This window comes from Gastrolobium bilobum, unplaced genomic scaffold, assembly GCF_033153095.1.
Source record: "Gastrolobium bilobum isolate Gb01-03AN ecotype WA unplaced genomic scaffold, APGP_CSIRO_Gbil_v1 utg8498, whole genome shotgun sequence".
In the NCBI taxonomy this organism is placed as follows: domain Eukaryota; kingdom Viridiplantae; phylum Streptophyta; class Magnoliopsida; order Fabales; family Fabaceae; genus Gastrolobium; species Gastrolobium bilobum.
Window position 1 is genome coordinate 370,731 of NW_026898476.1, and position 18,999 is coordinate 389,729.

The window sequence follows — 18,999 nt, forward strand, 5'->3', positions numbered from 1 at the left end:
CGACATGGTCAACGTCTTCCGACACATTTTTTTTTAAGATTCAAATTTTATTTTATTTTATCTTTTTAACTAAGTATCAAAAATTAATTTATAAATCAAATATTTTCTGTTATGAAATTTGACATAAAATTTAACAAGGCATGAAAAAATTATTTTTGTTTTATATTTATGTTATGGAATTTGAATATTTGATTATTTATGTGACTTATTATGAGCTATTGTATGTATTAAATATAAATTATATTATATATATTAAAACTATTATTTAATATCAAAACGTGTCCTAAAGTGTCAAAATTTTAGAATTAATATGTCGGTGTGTCGTATCGTGTCGTGTCCCGTGTCGATGTCGCTGCAACATAAAATCCAAATTCTAAAAAGGATCCAATAAGCAAAATACATAAGTAACTAAAGTGCAAACCAGATATTCTCCTACTCATCAATCATTAAGACTAATATTATCACTAATGCCATTATCGAGGACCTAAAAAATCAATATATACATAACAACATATATAATTACATATCTAAATAAATTAGATAAGGCATGTGACTAAAAGAAACTTTATTCCTTAGATATTGAAGAAATTTAGAATATTTATTTAATTATTTTTTTTATTAATACAGATTTTTCAGATTGATTTTTTAGTTTAAATCATATCTTTATTTTTTTTCCTTATTAATAATAATTTTTTAATTTTTTTAATTTATTAAATCGCAAATCAAATCTTTATTTTTTTATATTAAAAATTACAAATTTTGATTTAATTTTCGTATCGTATGTTGATGTTGATGAAACATTTATCGTATCATATCGTAAAATACAATTAATTTGGGATAAATGTGTTGTTGATGTTGATGTTGATGAAACATTTATTGTATCATATCGTAAAATACAATATCATATCGTTCGATGCAATCTCTTTTCTGATACAGTCCATGATACATATCGCCGACGTTATGAGTCGTATCGTATATCGTAAGATACTGATAACTATGAATTCATCCATCACATTTATTTATATTTTTTTGCACATTGATTTTCATGGGTAATAGGTGCTTTAAAAGATGGTTTAGTCAATCCATTCTGAATAGGATCTCAATTTGAGTTATCAATTGGCAATAGTAACTACACATATAAAGAACCACTTCAACCCAAAATCTTAAGGTGTTAGGTGGGGTAGCCTTTTTAATGATTTATATTATTCTTTAACACACCCCTCACACAAGAGCCCTTTGAACTTGAAACGTGAATATTATACAGGCCCAATTTTTTTGTTTACCTTGAACTTATTTTGATTCCACTCGAAACTAGGAGACGGTAAGAATCAAACTCATGACCTTATAGTCACTTAATATCATGTAAAGAATCACTTCAACACAAAACTTTAAAGTATTGGGTAGTGACTTTTTTAATGATTTATATCATTCTTTAACAAGTCTCTCGGCAAAATTGACGTAGTATTATATTCAAGGAAATATGAACATTACATTTCTATACACTCATCCCGTTCTTTTCCCAGAACAAATCTGAACTTGGTTTTAGGACATCAAACTTAACTGCCGGTAGCAATAAGCAATTTATTAACAGGGGAATGGTAGTGCTGTAATGCAATTGAAGAATGAATCTTCAAAAAGGCATTTCCAGAGACTTGAATATCTTTCAACAATGCTAGAACTTGTAAATATTACAGTGACTCTGGCTGAATACATGCATTTACAGAAACAAAACTGGTTGCTCTATTATATGACCTATTGGGTTCATGCTTATTTAACCACAACCATGTTAAAATATTGTTTGCTCACCTAATTCCTGACCAGCCATCCCCTCCCTGAGAACCATTGCAAAAAACTCTTCCAATGTATCATTCCCATAGCTAGGTGTCTTCTCAGCACTATACTCTCCAGTCTCGGGGTCCAAAAGCAACATACTTTCAGCTGCATAGTACCTTCCAATTTTCCCAAACTCAGCAGCATCTTCCAGTGAAGGAAAGATCTTAACCAGAAAGTCAAGAACCCCAATGGCAAAATCCATTATCCCTATTGGAACTTTCAAGAACTTAGGCTCCTTCCCCAAAAGTTTAAACAACATTTCCCCTTGTTCCAATGGTGTCAATGCCTTCCCTGGCCCTCCAATTGGTAAGACCCTATTAATTTTGTCCTCACTTAGCACACAATCCGCAATAAAAGAAGCCAAATCTGGCTCACTCATAGGCTTACAAGCACACAACTTTCCATCCCCAAACATTACGTATGGCTTCCCATCCTTCACAAACTCAACCTGACCACCCAAACTCTTAAAAAAAGCAGTTGGTCTCACTATGCTATAAGTGAAGCCATCATCCTCTTCAGCTTCCTTCATCAGCTCAGCCTCAAATTTCAGCTTGGCACGTTGAAACTCAAGAAGGGGCTTCTGCACACATATTGCTGAAAGCAACACAAAATGAGAAGCCCCAAGCTTCCTACCAGCAAGAAGGCTATTCTTTGTTGCCTCATAATCAATCTTCCATGAGTCCTTCACCCCTCCATTTCTACTAGCAAGACATGACACTACAACATCAAATGAAACCCCTAAGCTGTTCAAAGATTCCTCAAAAGTATCCAAATTAGTCACATCTGAGAAGCACACATTGGCCCCTCTTAACTGAGCCAAGGTTTCATCCTTATCATTGCTGCCCTTAATTCCACTCCTCTCTCTAGCAATGGCTATAACGTTAAAACCTCTTTTAACCAACTCTTTCACCACAAATTTTCCAATATACCCAGTTGAACCCACCACCAAGACGTTAACATCTTTTGGGTTCTTGTTTCTATATGTAGATGGGGTGGTCTCAACAACTTGAGATGGTGGCAGAGAGGCATAAAGTTTCAATCTTTCCCTGCTAAACTTAATGGGTTCATAAGGAGTTGAGCTTACCCTGAATAGCTTGATGAATTGAGAAGACTCTGAAGAGAAACTTAAGGAAAGCCTTTGATGCTTAGCTGAGTGGAGTGTGATCAAATTGGAAGAATAACAAAGGGACATTTTCCCAATTCCTTCAAGTTATGCCAAAAGGGTAAGGGATGGTGTTTTAGAGATGGTAAAGGGCTCACGGTTAGATTGAGAAGGAGAATAAACAGTGCAAATTACATGAAGAAAATTATGAGGTACAAGGGAAACACATGCTCGTTAACTTGGCAATGAACTAGCCAGAGAGGGAGAGAACATAATCCAAATGGATGGTCATGATAAGATGATGTGGGGATATCATTACTCTCCTTGAGGTTGAGCTACGCAGTGGATGGGCCATGGGAGCAACAGGTTTGAATTTTTTTCATTTTTTTTTTTCGTCGCGCAGAAAGCTTTCTTCAATTTCTCTCACATTATTTTGTGTGCTATACTTTTTTTTAAAATGAAAATAGTGGATCTTTATTTTTATTTTTTCTGTTGGTGACAGATATTTGCTCTCTCTGTCGCTGGTACAGAAAAATAAAATTATATATATATATATGTTAAAAGATATACAAAAAATGATTATTTTATAGAGTTCATTAAATTTATATTTATATTTTTTCCCTCCTATGACATGATATGTATTATTATATTAATAAGTAGGAATGGGTTATTTTATTTATTCTTTTCTGCCTACTTTGTCTATCACTCATTAACACCGTTAGAACAGAATTTAAAGAGGAGAAAGAAAGATAAATGTTAATTAAGTTTCTGAACAAAACTCAAATATATAAAGGCACAAATTACTGACCTACAAATATAAGGCTAATTTGTAAAGAGCTGAAATATGCTTAAATAACATGCTTTGGAACAGCAAAAACGTAAATTTAGCTAAGGGAAATTGTGGAAGATCTTCATAAGGTTAATTTGTAAGTTATTTTGAGAATGATTTCTTTTTTGTGCATTGGTGTAAAGAATAATGCTATAACTACTCGTTAAAAAATAATTATAATTTTATCTTTATATATCCATTCATGTCACCATTTTTTTTTTTTTTTTGGGGTAGAGCCATTAGGGTAAATACTCTTTTACTTCTTGTATAAATTATTAACTAAATAAATCAAGAAGTTGGAAGTACTATGGAATTTGCTTTAACAATGGAAGTCATTCCAAGAAGGCAAGTTAATATGTTTCATTATTTAAGGTGTTCAGCAAGCAATGCTTGTCTTCAAACAAAATGATACACATATGTCCATGTGTATTATGCCCTTGTCGCTGTTAAGTTACTTGTTCACCTTCTAAGAAAATTACTATTGTAGTTTCTGGTAGAGGATTGGATACATTCAAAGCAAAGATAATAGTAACTAACAAGGACAACAACTAATCTGCTAATGCATCTCATGTGCTTACCCCACCACAGCAATGCTAAAAATTCCTCTCAAGTAAGAGTATACATGCCAAATAGTATTGGTAAATATCAAATTGAGAGTTTCTGTTTCCACTTAAAAACTGATTAATGATAATATTTTCTATACGATGTCAACATGGAGAAAATATTGAATAGACTTGATTTCAACACCAAAGATACACTCAGCAGTTAATCAAATGGTCTCAAGGAAATGAGCAAAGCTAGAGTACTTGGGCTCCCACCCTATTTCCTGGCGTGTTTTGGAGTTGTTTAATCTCTTTCCAAGGGGATCATCAGTTCCTGCAAACGCAAGATACAAAGGCATTATGCTTTCACAATCAGTAATGACACAGCAACCCCCCATAAGAAAGGGTGTTATTGGTTCATTAATCTACCACTCACAATCAAAAGATTATCTACCTGTAAACTTCTCAAACTTTTTACTAAATTTACCACTTTTGTTGACTAGATCCATCACTTCTTGCCTGCCAATATGTAGAAGAAGTGAGAGAGTTTTCTGTTTTCAAAATAGAGAGAGGGAGAGGAAAAGAAGGAAACAATCGCATATATTGGCATCACTGCCTAAAACACATAATAGCAATAGTTGGGAACATATCTGAGAAAGAAAGAAGCAATTACTGTGTCCATTATAATAGTTACAAACTTAAGGGAAAGCATGTAACCTGGATAAAGGATGATTATCACAACCCAAGAAAATCCGTCCCCGAAATTTTTTCTTCAAAATTGCAACAGAGAGGGAAGCTGCATCCTGGTTTGAAAGCGGCACATTAAACAAAATATTCAACTTTTCATCTTAACAAATACTAAATGACCAAAAGTGGATAAGAAAATGCAATGTTTTAGAGAAACTATCACCAGAAGTTCGTTTAGGAACTAAAATTGGTGTCATGGAGAAATACCAAATATTAAACAAAATGTGAAACTATAATGGGAATAGAAAAAGCACATAAACAAAACAATCTTCAGCTGACAAACCCGGACAAAATGAGCTTCAATACCTCAATATATGTTAAAACAGTTTTAAAGATGCCAATTGCCAAATATAAATAAAACCATTACCATGTTGACAATAACTAAAATAAGATGCAAATGAAATTCTGACCTCATAATGTATAAGATTCAGGATATGATCAGGACGAGATTCAACAATCCCCTTCTCTAACCAATAAGCATGTGCACCTTGATCTTCTTTGTTTAAAAAGTCAAGGTTGGCATCAGGTATAAACATAATAGAAATAACCACCCAGATGAATGGATATTTGAAATCCCAGCAAATTGAATTGTGAAAAGGATATATAAAGTCCAGACAGTCTCACAACAGAACCACCAAACTCCAGCACAACATTTTCAGCTTTTAAAAGGACATCAGTCCTGGGGCTTCTTCCAATAGGCACGACTGGAGTATCCTGCACAGTAGTAATTCTAATCCTATCAGCAAGACTAATTGACAGAACATGGGAAGCATGATTCTACAATGTTATAAATCTCCATATGATGAGGGAAATAAGTGATGGGTAATGGCACAAATTAAGCAATCAAAACAAGTTTAAACTAATATTTGGATAAAGAAAAGCGATGCAGACAATAACAATCTCTTTGTTTCAAATTCAAACTCCCTAATTTTGAAGAAGAAAAAAAATGAGAGAGAGAGCAACAAAAGAATGTTGAACACCGACCTCATCACATAATCCATTATCGTTACAATCATAAGGAGCAGAGCTTGATGTAAACAGGAAAGAACCTTCACCATTCCAGCATAATGCAGCTTGCCTGATTGGTTGACAGTTCACAAAACATAAGTTTAGAAGAAAAACACAACTTGTAAAGTGATTCAGTTTTCCTTTTTCAAAATAAATTTCAGTTTTTTCTAGAATTCTTAAGAAGATCAACAAGTATACACACAACAGTTAGTCAATTCCGTTCCCAACAATGAAATTTGGCCTTTATCATACTTTTCTTACCTCCATTTTTGTTTCAATTCTGAAAAAGCACATTACCCCCAGATTGTGTCAAGTGTTAACAAGAATTTTTGAAGAGGTTTTGATGATGTCAACAATGGGTACAAGTTGAAGATCAAGTATTGAAGAGCATCAAGGCTTAAAGGAAATAATATGTTACACTTTCAATTTAATGATACATATGTTAGTATTGCTCTTTAAATTTTTTTCAACATCATCACGCATTAGGAAAGCATTTAATTTGTTTTTTTTTTTTTTTTGTAGATAACCTAGAGGTATCCCCGCACAACCTCCTCCAGTCACTTTGTTCTCGAAATACGACCCCTAAGGCTAGTTCCTCATTAAGGGTGTATTGGACCACGGTTTCTCTCTAGCTCCAAAAAATTCCAAGAATTTGATTTTATCAAGATTTAAACCCCTGACCAAAACAAACCCTTGGGCACTCAGTTGCCAACTAAGCTACCCTTGGGGGTTTTTTAATTTGGTTTTAGGGTAATATTTCTCTCAAGTTGCATAAGAGAGAAATATTTTCCTACACTCACATAGTCACATTGATAATTGAGCTACTATTTTATTTTTTTTCTCTCTCTTGGTGTGGTCCCACAATTGTATGTGAGTGTAGGAAAATATTTCTCTTTTATGCACCTTGAGAAAAATATTACCCTTGGTTTTATATGTTGCTTAAGTCATGCTTAACATAACATTAAAAATAACTAGTGATTAAATTAAATAACAATAATAATAAAATTAAAATTTAATAAAATACCCCTATTACTCTCATCCGCCATTAAAACAATTTTTTTTTCAAATCTCATAGAATCAGCTTTATATTCAAAATTTAGTTTAAAAAACACAATGGGTGTAGTTCAGTTGTCAACATAGGCTGAGTAGGTGGGGAGACAACCTAGATTTAATTCCAACCAAATACATCTTTGGGGAAGGACGAGAAGCTTTAACTATGTCTAAGTCCCGACTCGGGATTAGTCCTATAACCAACTCAAAGAGTTGAAGTTTGTGGGGATACCGAAGGCTGACTTACCTCAAAGAGGTAATTAGGATCGGTCTACCAAAAAAATTTCTTTTCAAAAATTATCTATTTTATTCGAGCATCTTTAATTACCAAAATCACCTAATCAATGTCATTTGTTCTCTTATCTGTTCATATCAACATAGAATTAATATTATACTCAAATTTATTTCTAAAAATATCTCTCTTTTATTCATTCATCTTTAATTTTGAAAATCACATAATCAATACCATTTATCCTCTTACCTGTTCATATCAACACATAATCAACATTATAGTATGACAAGAATCTCTCAAATATTTTAATCAATTATTGCACTAATACCTGAAAGAAGTCCTCCTTTATTAACCAAAAATCTTTTATTTTTCTTGTGTCTCTGTGTTGATACTTCATTTAAGCAAAAACCTTCACCATTTTTAAATATTCAACTCTCTCCAAAAATTACATGCAAAAAGCGCCCCAAAAATTTCAGATCAAATTTTTGAATGAAACCAAGACTCCTCTTTTGAAAAAAAATTTGTAAATTGCAGTTGAGTAAAACAAAAAAAAGGAAAAGAAACAATTATTGAGAGAGTTCATGAGAAACTATGTAACTGAGGGCTTGAGAGCTTTAATCCGTGAAAGTTCTTGAGAAAGCTCGTTGATATTGTTGGTTCTAGTTCGTTCAAAGTAAGGGCTCTCCGGTCTTGGTTGATTTAAAGGAAAATCATCATAAATTTGTTGGTTTCATTCGTGCTTTGTGATCTAGAGGTGCTATCTTGTCTTTATTCTTGGTGATTGACTCTTAGTATTGATTAATCAATTTTGTGACTCAATGTATTTAGATTTTGTTGGATCAATTCTTTCTATTATAACTCATATTTTGGATCCTGATTGAATGCTTATATTCACTTTTGGGGTGTTTGTAATTTTTGCTGGTTCATGCATTGTGGTTAATTGGTTTGCCTAAATATCTTGAACCAAATTCTTCAATTTTTGAATCCTTTGGACAACATATTGACCTAACCTTGTGTGATCATTTGAAGTGCTTATTTTGTCACTGGTTACCGGATCATAAATAGTAATTATCATAAAATTCATTTTTCTTTCATACCCATAAATTTTGGAGCAATATCATTGTGTATGTTTAAATCTTGACGTGATTAGGACTGTATTGTTGTTATTTTTGCACATAGAGGTGCTTATTTTCTTTATATCTTTCTGTCGTCGAATTGATCATAGGTTGTATAGTTTGTTGATCTATTGACCCTATTTATGTAGTCTCGGATCAAGAGCATCTTCAGCATTTGGCTGGCTCGGCTTGAGAAATCTCAAGGCTTGGAGCATAGAGCTGTCCTAAGTGAGGGTAGGCTCAAAATAAGATCAAAAAGTGACGTGCACATTGCCTTGATTCTTTGCTTAGCTTGAGAGTGATCTCTTGGAGTTTGGAGCTAGTGTAGGGTTCGATGGAACTACTTTGATATAGGGTAATTCATAGGTAACCACCACTAGGATTTTGTTTGAAAGTTGTTTGATTGTAAAAACACTTTGACAAAAGTTAGTGGTAACAAATACCTAATGTTTTATTGCCTAGGAAGTGGACGTAGCCTCCTCATTGCACAAAGGGGTCATGAACCATTATAAATTTGGTATGTGATCCTCTCATCCCTTATCTCCATTTATATATGTTGTTATTGTTGAGCTCCATTGGATTATTTTTTTAAACAAGAATCTTGATTTATTCTTCATATTCATTGTCTCGATTCCAGCAAGTTAAATTGAGTACGCTGTCCAATGATTGTTGATTAAGCAACCTATTGCAATCTTGAGTTTTTCCCGACTATTTTGATTACTCTTTGTTTTGGTTATATTATTAAGTTTCTGCTATAAGTTATTTTAATTACACTCTATTCTCTTAAGCTTCCATACCAAAGGTAACTCTAATTTTATATTTCTTGTGACCATTTGGACCTTATCACATAACCTATAATTGAAATTGAAATAGTTCACATAAGTTAATTGACACATCCATCCAATCTAATTGTGCACTAAAGTCAACAAATGCCAAAGATATCTTTAGGTGTTTGAGTTGTATCGAACTTGTTTAGAAGATAATTTAAAACAACTCTGTTCACCCCCTCTAGAGTTGTGTTATCTCCTCCTTGTTAGAAGTCACTTACCCAACAAATACAGCCGTGACATACAAACATATTAAGATATTTATAGATATCTCTTTGAGAAAGCTTTTCGGATTCAGGAACAACACCAAAAACAACACTAAAATAATATTCAAAGCATAATCATAAATGCTTTTTCACTAGTTATAATACAACCCTAATATAAGAGACTAGGGAGGGTAATCAAGCATAATGGTAAAATTGGTATAACAAAATACACAGAGTTAATATAAACTTTAATACAACATTTGGATGCATCCGAAATGGATTGCCAAAAATCATCATCAGAGGATGAAACTTTTAACCGAATTCAGCAGCATTTTTTGAAAGCATGCTTCCCATATAAATTATGTTTGCATGATGATATGTTTCCCAATAATTCTTATGAAAGAACTTCACAAATGCAGAGTATTTATTCTAGAAATCTAACAAAACAGTATTGTCATCACAAAAAGGAAGGTTCACATCTTGAATACATATCTGTACCCTTATTTCATACACATGATGGTTAATAGAAACGTTGAACTTATTTCACCTTCTTAGCGGAAAATGTTCATATAAAGAAGATTAATTTACAAAGATTAATCAATACAAAGGTGCTTAACAGCTAAAGCTAACCAATTAAGAGCCTACACTAGCTTTACTAACAACCCAACAAAAAAATGAAGTTTTGGGATACATTCTGTTATGGACTGGATCCATATCCTAACAACCCTAATACTAGCAAGATTGAATAGGGATATCGCAACCATATAATCTAGAGAGGATCAAGGGATAAGATCTCTATCCCCATCAATCAAGGCAGATTTCATATGATCTCAAAGGCCTAAGCCTATGATGGTAATTCTTATAAATAAGAGGCTAAAGACCTCAGTACACACTTTTGACCTATTTACTATTACTGTCAACACTGTGCACACACACATGTCTTGGCTATAAGTCTATTGCTTGTGCGCAGTGATTGGAGTATTGGCTATAAGCCAATCAAAATATCTATTTCTAAGATATCTCTGAGCGCATACCTTGAGGTATAAGGTATCCTTATACGGTTCAATAGCACCGAACACATTCATAAGCAATGCACTAAACACAAATCCTACCAACTACACATCAAGGGATCAATTCTAAAGATTACTCACCTAACATCACCAGGGTAGTCTGAGGATTTGTAAGGAGGAGCACAGAAAATCACATAGGGAAATTTGTGCATGTCTTTGGTCCACTTCAAAGACGGATGAATACCCATTTTAATCAACTCCTCATGATGATCAGTGGTTACTGTTTGTCCAAAAACTTGACAAGCTGGATATTCCTATTTCAATAGAAACATATTACTAACAAATGCCAAGAAACCCGTGCAGCATTACATATCAAACAATACTATTCCAATTCCATACTCTCATGACATTATCATATTCCCCACAAAATCAACATGGAACAAAATGAAATATCATCAACAAAAATGTACCAGAGCTAGAGATAAACAACAAATAATTTGGAAAAGACAGAGATATGAAACATTACCTTCCGCCATTCCTCAGCCACCAAACGACCAAGAACCCCAGGACCCACGATGAGAAGGTCATGCTCTCCAAGTGCAAGAGAAGAGGAAGGCTCCAATTTTTCATTGGGTGCACCTTCTGAGACATGCAAATGGGTAGCCATCAAAGACAGAGATAAAGATAAAGGTGGTGACTTTAGCCTGGTTCCCCAACTGGGGTGTGTAGAGGATGAGAGTAACAAGTAGTTGGACTTAGAACAAAGGAACCCAAGAGAGTTACAGAGAGTTGAGAAATGCCCAAAACGCTGAAACAGTGTTTGTGTTTGTGGTTGGTGCACACAAACAGTGTTGGCTGTGAAATGGATAGTGGTTGTAACCAATCCCATCAAAAGCATTGATTTTTTTTTCTCTTCCCAAGATATCTGGACCTCACTCTTCTGACTCTGCAAACATCAAATATTATATAAATCGATGACTAAGTGAACATATATTATTATATAAAAATGCCAATTTTACCTACGGAGAACAAAAAATAAATAAAAATTTCCTATCCCGTCATTAATCCTACTTTGAATGTATAATTTTAATTTATTAGTTATTTCATCTGCTAAATATGAATAAAATTAATAATTAATAATAAGTATAACACTTACACTCATTCGAATTGATTCTTCTCAATCATAAAAACATTATAACAAATTTAAAGCTTTAATAACAATGTTGTAACTAGCTATTTGGAGTTCTTATTTTTAGCTTTTTTTCTCCTTATAATAGAAGATTAGTCAAACATAATCTTACCAAAAAAAATTATAATGAAAAAAAAGGTAAAAGCTTTTTGGAAAAAAAAAAAATTTTAAGATGCATAATAATTTTTTGGAACTCTTATATTTATTTTTCAATTATACTCTTACAAGGCGTTTGGTACGCGACTTTTATTTGAAAACTCGAGAAAGCATGGTAGGGAAACAAAGAATGTTGCGTTTGGTAGCTCAATTATGAAAACTTCCCAGCCAAATATCATTCCGAAAAAATGGTTCTGTGTGTTAACTTTGGTACTGTTTGTCAAATTAGAGATCTATAGAATTGGTGGAATTATTGAGTGTCCGGAATGTTGGATTTAGTATGCTCTTTTCACTTAAGCCCAATAGCTTTAGTGAGAGTGAGCCCAAAGTCTAATTTTAACCCATGAAGCTTAGGGTTAGTTTTGGATTTACAGACATTAGAAACACACCAAAGAGGCAGACGTTCATCATCTGAACGGTTGCCCACACGACCACCTGATCCCCTTGAGTTATAGCCTGGAAGATCGACCGTAGAGCGAAATTGCGACCGTTCGTAGTGCGTTGCTGCAGATCGTGAGGCTCGAGGAGGAGAACTGAACGTGAGAAATTGTCACGCTCGCTGCTTCATCCCAGGTAATCAAAGCGGTGTCTTTATCCTTCATCACATCGGTACGATGCGCTTCCGCGTTTCTCATGATATACCTTCATGTGGTATCAGAGCCGGATTGTGATGGGGATTAAGATCAGTTTTGATTTATTTATTTATTTATTTATTTTTCTATGTGATTTTGAAAATATGGCACCTTTATTCTGTATTTGTTATTGATATTCATGTTGTTAATTCTTTATAGTTTATTTTCATAAAAGTTTAAATTTTAATCGGTAAAAATGCTTTAATCCATGGTTAGGGTATCTCGTGTATTTCTCGATTTGTAACAAGGAGGCTAATTCCATATGATTAGGTTTCCTCCTTGCTATTTTTATTTATTTTCGGAATTTCTGTGTATTTTTCCAATATTTTGTAAAAGTTCAAGATCGAGAAACCACGAGGAAGATGCGCAGTCAGCACTGTCAGAGACTTTTCGAGGACTTCCTGATCTCAGAATGGGGCGATCTATATATGGTTGGAAAGAGGACGGAAATAAGAACGCAACGGTGGGTGGATCGCCGCCACTGGATCCTCCACGCTCTACCACAAGTGGCTGCGAGTGGCCGCCACTCTCCGTCAATGAATGAGAGCGCGAGGGAGCGTCCGGCCACCTTTTTGGGTGGTTCCGGTGGCGGTGCACTCGTCTCTATGTGGAGGTCCTTCCCATGGAGTTTCGACCTAAGTTGAATTTGGGTGACGGCGCGGCAGACCTGACGGCTAGGGTTCCTCTTTCGCGTCCTAGGGTTTCTCGCCAAAGGATTGGGTCTTTGGGCTTTTGGGCCCATGGAAACCCTAAAGGGGCTTGAGACAGATACTATGGGCTAGGCGAAAGTCGAATTCCAAAGTTGTAATATTTTATTTTTTATTTTTATATTTTCTTTAAAATAGGAAGGCCATGGATTAAAGTAATTAGAATCTATTATTTAATGCTTTTATTGATTGATATGAATTATATGTGCGATTAACATGATATTTGCGATAACATGTCATATAGTAAGGAAGGTGTCATTGTTGCATGATCACATTTCATATGTGCATATTTACTATTATGTCATTATCGACTAGTATGATAGTTTATGCGTGTAGTTTTTGATTTTAAATATTCTGGTAAAATAAAATTATGATTATTATGATTTTAGTAACAAAATCTAGATTAATGGTTATATTAATTTCGAAAATTAATTTAATTATTATGATTTTGGTAAAATCTAGAATAATCAAATTGATTATTTTTGGAGTTTAAAATCAAGACAATTAGTAAGAAAATTTTCTAAGAGAATTCTTTTATTTTGCGAGTAATTTGTGGGTCTACTAAAATGGTCATGTATTAAACACACGCTGCATACCACAATCATGTATCATGATTGTGTGAAGCACACGCTGCCTATCATGACCGAATTTTAGGACCTTAATGATTTCAAAATTCAGATAAGCTAAGTGATGCACGTTCATCAGCGCTTTTGCTTACATAGTTTTGAAATCAAACAAAGGATACTCTCAATTAAATAATTCTTGAAAATTAGAAAATATTGCTTATGTTGAATGGAAGGAGATTTAAATTAAGAAATTAATTTAACCTTTAAGCGCATTATAGGACCATTAATAAAATAATCATGTGAAGTCCCATCGAATAAGCATGATTGAATTTTATTAGATTGAACCTTAATAATTATGGGAGGAGATTCAAATTAAGAAATTAATTTAACCTCCAGGCGCATTGTGGGCCTATCAATAAAATAATCATGTAAGGCCCCAACGGATAAGCATGATTGGATTTTATTGGGTCTTAATAATTTCAAAATTTTAATAAAGTATTGTACGACCCATCGTCGATAATACTAAGTTATTAAATATAATTTTGAAATTAAACAATGAATTCGACAAGGCTTATAAAAATTCTCAAACAAAAATGTTGAATGGGTGAAGGTTTTAAATTTTTTTTTATTAATTTTAAAACATGCGGGCTGCAATTGTGGGTTTATTAGTGAATGGTTATCGCTGAAGCCTCATCGGATAAGGATAATCGGATTTCACTAGATTAAACCTTAATATTTTTAAAATTTTAGTAAAGTTTTGTACGGCCCATCGTCGGCAACACTTAGACACCAAAGATAATTTTGAAAGTAAACAATGGTTAAATACATTCAACTTTGGTAAAATTGTTAACCCTCTCATCGAGGCTCTTGGCAATGGCATTGAAGGCCCAAATAACAATTTTTGTTTTTACAAGTGACTTGCCCATCGTAAGCCTTGTAAAGATAAAGTGAATGATTGTTAACAATAAATAAGAGTAGTTATGAGAATCTACTTGTACTTCGTTTGTTTATTGCATTATTTGTTTGTAATTGTGTGCTTTATATGTTTTTTCAGAAAATAATTTCCTTCAATACTATAGCCATGATTTTGAGTCAAAAACCTATAGATGGAACTAACTTTGAAGAATGGAAAATAATTTTTATATTGTTCTAAAAACATGAAAGATAAAATTTGTCCTGACAGTACAAGGGCCATAGCAACCTGCAGATGATGCGTCTAAGGATGCAATACTCAGATTGAAGAAGGACAAATATGGTAGTTCGCTATTATGTTCTTGTCGGTCTTTTCAAACACTTGCATAAGCAAATATACATGGTTAAGAGCGGAGTAGAGATGCTTCAGACTCTTAATGACATGTTTGTTGTGTCTAGCAACTCTGCTAGACAGAATGCAGTTAACGCAGGTTTTGCTAAAAGTCTTGTTAAATCCAAGGGAAAACCCAAGGTGGTAACAAGAACAAAATAACTTGGTTATCAATCGTCAAACCAGTTGCTATGCAGAAGCCGCAAGGCAAGTTCTTCAAGTGCAGACTAAAGGGACACTGAGAGAAAAATTGCCCAGAGGTGATGAAAAGAACCAAACATGGGTATATCAAGGCCGGATCAGTGAATGAATCATTGATTCAGGAATCACTAATTATGTTTGTTACTTTTTGCAGTAGTTCAAACATGGTATGCCTGTCAGCAGTGGACAAACATATTTTAAGCTTGAAAATGAGAGCTTGTGTCTGCATTAGCAGTAGAACAAGTTATTTTATCTTTTGATAATTTATGACTTTAGTTTTGGATGACTGTTTAATTATTCCGGATTTGAAGAAGAATTTTATTTCTGTTAGTTGTTTTGTGAAAACATGATTTAATAGTACAATTTAATTCCTCAGTTTCAATAAGAAGTTCAACTTCTTTTATTCCGGTATATTAAATTGTCTTTATTACTTGAGTTATATATACCATTTAATTTATTATGTTGAATGGAAAGGATGATGAACAAGGATTTTCATCAAAGAAATAAAAGTTTCAACTGAAACATAACTTTGGCCTTTGTGATTGAGTCACATTACCTCAAGTAGGAAACATGTTTTAGTTAAAAGAGGGACTGAAAGTTCAAGAATCTTTTAACTAAAAGCTACATGTTAGTCCTATTTTGGAAGGTAAAACGGCCAAGCAATCCTACAAAGGGGCCAATAAGATTTGCGCAACTATTCAACTGGAACTGGTACATACTAATGTATGTGGACCAATTAGCGTTCAGACCAGAAGAGGTGATGAGTACTTCATTATATGAATGTTTACTCTGGATTTGGACAGATGAACCAAGTGCGCCATAAGTCTAAAGCTTTTGGAAATTTCCAAGAGGTTTAAGTTTGAGGCAGAAAAACATGTAGGTGTTCAAATCAAAACACTTTGGTCTGACTAAAGTGTTGGCTACCTGTCTGATAAGGTCAGGTCTTACCTGATTTAAGAGAGGATAGTTTTCGTAACTATCAATTCCAAGAACGCGTTAGTTGAATGAAGTTGCAGTATGCAAAAATCAAACAGTTTAGACTTGGTGAAGATCATGTTCAGTTATTCATCTTTGCCAATGTTGTTCAAGGGAGATGCCTAAGAGAAGGAAATGTACCTTCTTAACTTGGTTCCGTCAAAGTTTGTTGTAAAGACACCTAAAGAATTATGGAAAGGGTGCAAGCCCAGATCAAACCATATTCGGATTTAAGGTGCTACGGCACACGTCCTACAACAGTAGTCAAATAAGATGGAATCTTGTATGGAAGGGTGCATATCTTTTGGCTACCCTAAGAGAACTAGGGATGATTTCTTATTTAGTCTTAAGGACAAGATAATCTAAGTGAGCATTCACATGATTTTCTTAAAGGAGGACTAGATGAGAAATTATAAGCTATAATGAAGATGGGCATTCAGATGATAATCTAAGTGAGCATTCACATCAAAGTTGTATTTGGAGCAGAATTTTGGATTTGGAATTTAAAACATTAAACGCAAGAATTAAAATAAGAATTTAAAGATGTGATTTACTGTAACGAATCAAGAATAAAAGCAAGAAATTAAAGATGGGATTAACTAATTTAAAAGAACGTAGCTAGGGTGTCGATTTCCTTTAATCTCTTTATTATGTTTGAATTCCTTCTTAATGTTAATCGTCCTTAATATCAATCTAATCGATTCTTTCTTATATAATTAGAGCTCAATTCCTTGTTACCCTAAACCTTCACGATCTTGGAAGAACCCTAGTTCCCCAGTTATTCCCCAAGAACATGAGCATTAAGTTCAAGAATCTTAAAGATTACGCAAACCCTATGTCTATCCATAGAATCATAACGTTTACGATGAAGTTATCAGATCTGGATCACACACCAACATCCTTATTGTCATGCATTTACCGATGATCATTATATAAGATTCAAGCCTATATAAAGCATTAAAAACAGATAACTTCATTCATGATATAAAGGAAAATTTACAGACGAATTGTTCAAAGCATAATAAATCGATTAAAATCCATCTAACCCTAACTACTTAAAGAACTAGCCAGACATATCAAAATCAAGAACAAAAGACAATATAAAAGCTCCCCCAAACTCCATAGGTGATTGGTGGATCTTCAATATCTCCAGTGAAAACTTGACGTTGATCCGTCTTCGCCGCTCATGAACAAGAATCGGATGAATCTTCCGCATTCCTTCTGCCTCCAAGCACCCAGAATTGTTTTGCAAAGTAAAAGTTATGTAATTCTGGTCCCCAATAGTCTTTTTATTGGCCAAGAGTTCGTATTCTAGTTGAACACCTTGAATGGGCCTAAGTTGGACCTATTGGGGCGCTTAAGCTTGCTTCACCGCGCTTAAGCCCCCTAGGACGGTGATTGCATATTCGCGTTGCGCGCTTAAGCGCGCTCCTCGACTTGGAATTTTCTTCTGGCCGCGCGCTTAAGCCCTGAGTTGGGGGCTTAAGCGCCCAGAGGCAGTAGCTATTTGCGTTTTTAGAGAGCTTAAACTTCGAAATGGGGGCTTAAGCTCCCTCTGCTAACAACTTGATAAGATCTTCAATCTTCTTGTTTTCACCTTGATTCATCTTCTTTTCTAATTTGATCTCCCTTTATCCAAATCTTCATATTTGAATCTCTTTGTCATCAAATCCCTTAAAATTAGCAAAGATAATTCATTTAATTAATTATTCATAAAATTCATGATTATCTTATTAAAACCCTAGTTTTTGACTTGTTCAATTAGATAATTCATATTATTTTAGTCCATAAAACAAGATAAACTAAAGTTTTATCAAACAATTCCCAGATTTGAACATTGATGTCCTCAGCAATTAAACAGAATAAAACTATGGGAAAGTTTGGAGACGGCTAGTCATGCTTAATGAATAACAGACAGAAAACTGATCAATAACGAGACATCCAAGTATTTCGTTTAATCACAATGATACATCGAGTTCAAACATACATTCACATTCACTAGTCATAAAATCATAACATAAGTTCTCGAAATAAAGAGTGGTTTAATGCAGTTCCACAACACCACCTCACTGGATTTTTATTTATTTACTCACACTCAGTGTTTAAGGGTATGTGTTTCACTCTTACTTCACTGAATTAACACTACCATAAGCTTGTTTATATTCTCACTCTCCATAGTCTTACTGGTATACAAAGTCAATCAAGAGGTCTTTGTTAAGGTTGTAACGTGGCTTAGGTAAAAGGAAAGGAATTATCTGGGTAAGTGGCTTAAGATTACTGATCAAAATTCAATTTCAAAGAGGAATTTAAATATAACTATTCAACATATAGTAAACAGATTTCTCTTATTTTTCTCCTCTTTTCTTCTTCCACGTATTCATATAATATGAGTCTTTTATTTCTTTTCCTTTTTCCTTTTGTTTTTTCTTTTCTGTTTTTGTATAGATAAACAGTTCAACCTTTTTCTTTTTCTTTTCCTTTCCACCACTTTTTTGTCTTTTTCCTCTTTTCACATTTTCTTCCATACACTAGAGTTTGATTTTGGTGGGGTTATACGAGATGTATCAGGAAATTGGGTCAAAGCTTTTTCTAGAAAGCTGAGTCATGGTATGGTCTTAATGGCTAAACTTCAGGGATTCATAATATGGATTGGGCTTGGGAGCAGGGGCTAAGGAAAGTTATATTTGAAGGGGATGCTCTGATAGCCAAGCAACTGGTAGCATATGGCTATGTCAGCTCACACCCTTGTTATCCCCTATGAACAGAATC

General features: G+C 33.9%; 2 protein-coding genes across 2 annotated transcripts; both read right to left on the reverse strand.

Annotated features, from left to right (window-relative positions):
- Positions 1–1,485: 1,485 nt before the first annotated feature.
- Positions 1,486–3,292, reverse strand: LOC133316583 (divinyl chlorophyllide a 8-vinyl-reductase, chloroplastic). The gene has a single exon (XM_061518351.1). The coding sequence runs from the start codon at positions 3,023–3,025 to the stop codon at positions 1,787–1,789; it is 1,239 nt and encodes a 412-aa protein (XP_061374335.1). The 5' UTR covers positions 3,026–3,292; the 3' UTR covers positions 1,486–1,786.
- Positions 3,293–4,235: 943 nt separating this feature from the next.
- Positions 4,236–11,403, reverse strand: LOC133316584 (uncharacterized). The gene is made up of 8 exons (XM_061518352.1): positions 11,028–11,403; positions 10,643–10,815; positions 6,038–6,131; positions 5,657–5,767; positions 5,464–5,553; positions 5,024–5,109; positions 4,761–4,825; positions 4,236–4,640 (listed from the first exon to the last, which is right to left on the reverse strand). Exons 1-8 carry the CDS (start codon positions 11,397–11,399, stop codon positions 4,534–4,536), a joined length of 1,098 nt encoding a protein of 365 aa, XP_061374336.1. The 5' UTR covers positions 11,400–11,403; the 3' UTR covers positions 4,236–4,533.
- Positions 11,404–18,999: the final 7,596 nt, after the last annotated feature.

Coding starts and splice junctions, on each gene's coding strand:
- LOC133316583 (XM_061518351.1), bottom strand. CDS start 3,025: ATGTCCCTTTGTTATTCTTCCAATTTGATCACACTCCACTCAGCTAAG.
- LOC133316584 (XM_061518352.1), bottom strand. CDS start 11,399: ATGCTTTTGATGGGATTGGTTACAACCACTATCCATTTCACAGCCAAC. Junction 6,132..10,642: donor GACTACCCTGGTGATGTTAG/GTGAGTAATCTT, acceptor TCAACCAATCAG/GCAAGCTGCATTATGCTGGA. Junction 5,768..6,037: donor ATAATGGATTATGTGATGAG/GTCGGTGTTCAA, acceptor ACTACTGTGCAG/GATACTCCAGTCGTGCCTAT.